The sequence below is a fragment of the Limulus polyphemus genome, unplaced genomic scaffold, assembly GCF_000517525.1.
Source record: "Limulus polyphemus unplaced genomic scaffold, Limulus_polyphemus-2.1.2 Scaffold124, whole genome shotgun sequence".
Classification (NCBI taxonomy): domain Eukaryota; kingdom Metazoa; phylum Arthropoda; class Merostomata; order Xiphosura; family Limulidae; genus Limulus; species Limulus polyphemus.
The window spans coordinates 975,592-978,669 of record NW_013665734.1 but is presented as its reverse complement, the minus strand read 5'-3'; the positions used below and the strand labels follow the sequence as shown (position 1 = coordinate 978,669).

Here is a 3,078-nt window from a genome sequence, read left to right as displayed (position 1 = left end):
GAAGAAATGTTCAATAAATAATACGACATGCTCTAGGTGACAAGAGTTGTAGTATTTACTACAACTTTGCTAAATGTTTTCGCTCAGAAAAAATTTCTAAAAGTTATGAAAAATTCATTATACAATACATCAAAAAATACGAAAAAACATCACAAGTAAGGCAATATATAAGTAGTTGGAGTGAAACTAATTCAAATCGATTCACAAGTGTAAATCATAAACCAAAAATAGAAGTTCATTTACACACGATACTGTAGTTCTTTAGATTAGTTTCACGTTGTTTACGGACTAACTGCATTATTTTAAATGTGTAATTATTTCTCAAGCCTTTTAAACTTTAAACTCTTAACTTACCAGGAAGTTCATTCGATTTCTAAAATTTGATGATCCTTTTCATTATCATTTAAAAATTATACATTATCAGGTTTTTCCTGTGGGTTTAAAAGGCTGTGGCGTGCGCATGGGTGTGGGGGCTAGATGAGCTCAAGCCCCTTGCCTTCTTGCAACTAAGCCTCAAGAGTGCTCCTTTTCTCTGTCATAAAAATTGTCAACAACAATGAAAATTTACAACTGATTCCACACTCTTTTTTTGCTGCGAGATATTAGGAAAGAAAAAATTATTTTAGCTTTAAAATTAATGGAACGCTGGATCTTGTAAGACTTTACAGTAAAAAAATGCAGTGTCAATACGCAAAAATTCACTATTTAGTTTGGATCATAAAAATGTTTATAAGGCCAATTAAGTAGGAATAAAAGAAGATCTGCTTGCTTCTTATGGATTTTTACACTATGTGTACCAGAGGCAACCCACAGTTCCCATAGTCTCCTTCAGCATCAACCCCGCCATCCGAAAAAAAGGCTTGTCTTAAGAGGCTTGAAAAGTGACAATTTTTGTTAATGAGCACCTGCCATTTTAATGTTCTCTGCGCATTATTGAAAAAAAAGGGTATCTCAATTATATAGTTATTTATCATGGTCTGAACCCTTACTAAAATGATCTTTGATTCCAAACATCAGAAATGCTTCATGACTTAAACTATCGGTTGATCAAAATTTAAACCAAAACTGGGTGAAATTAAGATGTAGTGAAAACAGAATAGTTTGGCTTTAGCAACTAAATCCTTCTGATAGAAACTTTTGTGTGCATGTATTCTACCTCAGACTTCACGGGAAAACTATGATTCAAATAACAAATGGTTGATATCTAACAAAAGTAACCATTATTGCATTTTTTTTTGTAAAATGATCAAAGAAATTGTTTATGGTTATACGTATTGTGGAACTTATTGTGTAAATATTCAGACCAGACATTTAAATACTGAAAACTATCAGTGAAACTTTTATTTCAAAAGAGTAGACAACTTGTATGCATTGTCTCCATCAAACTGTAAAACAGAGATTTTGGTCAAGATACATGAATAAAAAATAATTTAACAATATAAGATAATAATACATTAAATCAACTTATACACAAAGTAGAACTGTTGTGTTTCTAAACTAGGAAGTTGTTAAGTTGTTACAAAGTTTTGAAATGTTAGAAAAAAAGACTATCCACTTTTACATAAATTTAATGCTGTTTTTTTTTTTTCAGACGAAATTGAAGATAAATGCAAATCTGTTCGTAAAAAGCAGGAAGAAAAAGGAAAATAAAACCAAAATTATTGTGTCTGTTAAAAACAAAGACCAGTAAAGTGTGCGTTTGATCATATAGCAATAACTGTCAGTTTATTCAACTAGTACAAGGGATCGCTCGCTTTCATATTAACGTATGATCATCATTAATTAAATGCATGCATTGGCTATTTTTCAGTGATATGATTTTTGGGATGTTACATAAATGAAGCATGTAATTTTATAATTTTTAAATGTGGTAACATATGGAAGCAGCTTTTATCATAGCAGCTTGACAGATCGATTTTGTGGGTAATAATTAATTACGTTAAAGCTTTTTACCGTTTGGGTTTTAGGCTTGGCATTTACAAAGTTTTTTTCATTTTATTCTTGACAATCATTTTGCCCGATAGATACTATAACCTTGTTTATTGTTTATTTATAGGCTGCTTTTAATATCACAATCTGCCAAATAATTGTGTTTACAATGTGTTTTTACGATGATTGTTTTATTATCATTATTAAAATTTTATTAGTTTTTCTTGTGACTATAAATAAAAACCAAATGTGTTTTAAGCTTAGCTTTTATCCTCTAACTTAGCACTTTTTTTACATTTTAAAAGATGATATTTTTATTGCTTTGTGACGATTACATGCTTTTGTAATACAACCAATATGATTCAGTGACAGCGACATTGTCTGCAGACTTACAACGTTAGAAACCCGTAGTGGGCAGAGCACAGATGACCCATTAATTTCAAAACAAACAAACGAATCAGCGAATGTAATAATTTTATTGTTTTTTCGCTTTACATTGAATCATTTTTAAAACGTTTCACACAGCAGGGCAGACAAGTTCATTTGGCTTCGCTAATTTTTTATAATAACATTCAATAAAATATTTTCCAACAACGTATATGAAGCTTCGAATTTTCTTTTTAGCAGAGCAAAATTAAACATTTCAAGAAGGTTTGTTACCTTGTCAGGAATGTCATCTAATTCAGTTTGAAGCAGCTGCTTACCTCGAACTGTGTTTGGCTAACTCCTTCACACTAGTTTGGCTGGTACAATACAAATTCATTATCTTAATATAAACTGGAATGTTGCCCATCTTTTATGGATCTATACGATGCAGTCATTACATATGAAGTATTTCCGGCTGACTTTTTGACATTTTGTCTCTCTGATAATTTTCACGTGCATAGTAATATATGACAGTTAGCATGGTATTATATAGAATTAAGCTCTAACTTTATCTAAGTTTATTTGCTTTAATTTTCCAAACATAATTGTGATCAACAGTGATCTTATTTAAATTCCATTATAATCCTAATATCACGTTCGGGATTTTTCGTTTAGACGTAATTAATAAACGAGATATTCGTAATAAAGTATGTACATATTTCATCCGTTGTAACCAAAATATTTAGTATTATCCGATAGATAACTCGTAAAGCTGTCTAAATT

General features: G+C 30.5%; 1 protein-coding gene across 3 annotated transcripts in view; it reads left to right on the top strand.

The window, feature by feature from the left end:
* Positions 1-2,527, top strand: part of LOC106472868 (SPARC-like) — a 25,930-nt gene extending 23,403 nt beyond the window's left edge. For all 3 annotated transcript variants that reach the window (XM_013933543.2, XM_013933549.2, XM_022402379.1), the window contains one exon: positions 1,592-2,527. In XM_013933543.2, the coding sequence (XP_013788997.1) occupies positions 1,592-1,650 (59 nt within the window). In that variant the 3' untranslated portion in view covers positions 1,651-2,527. The remainder of the gene's footprint in view (positions 1-1,591) is intronic.
* The last annotated feature ends 551 nt before the right edge of the window (positions 2,528-3,078 follow it).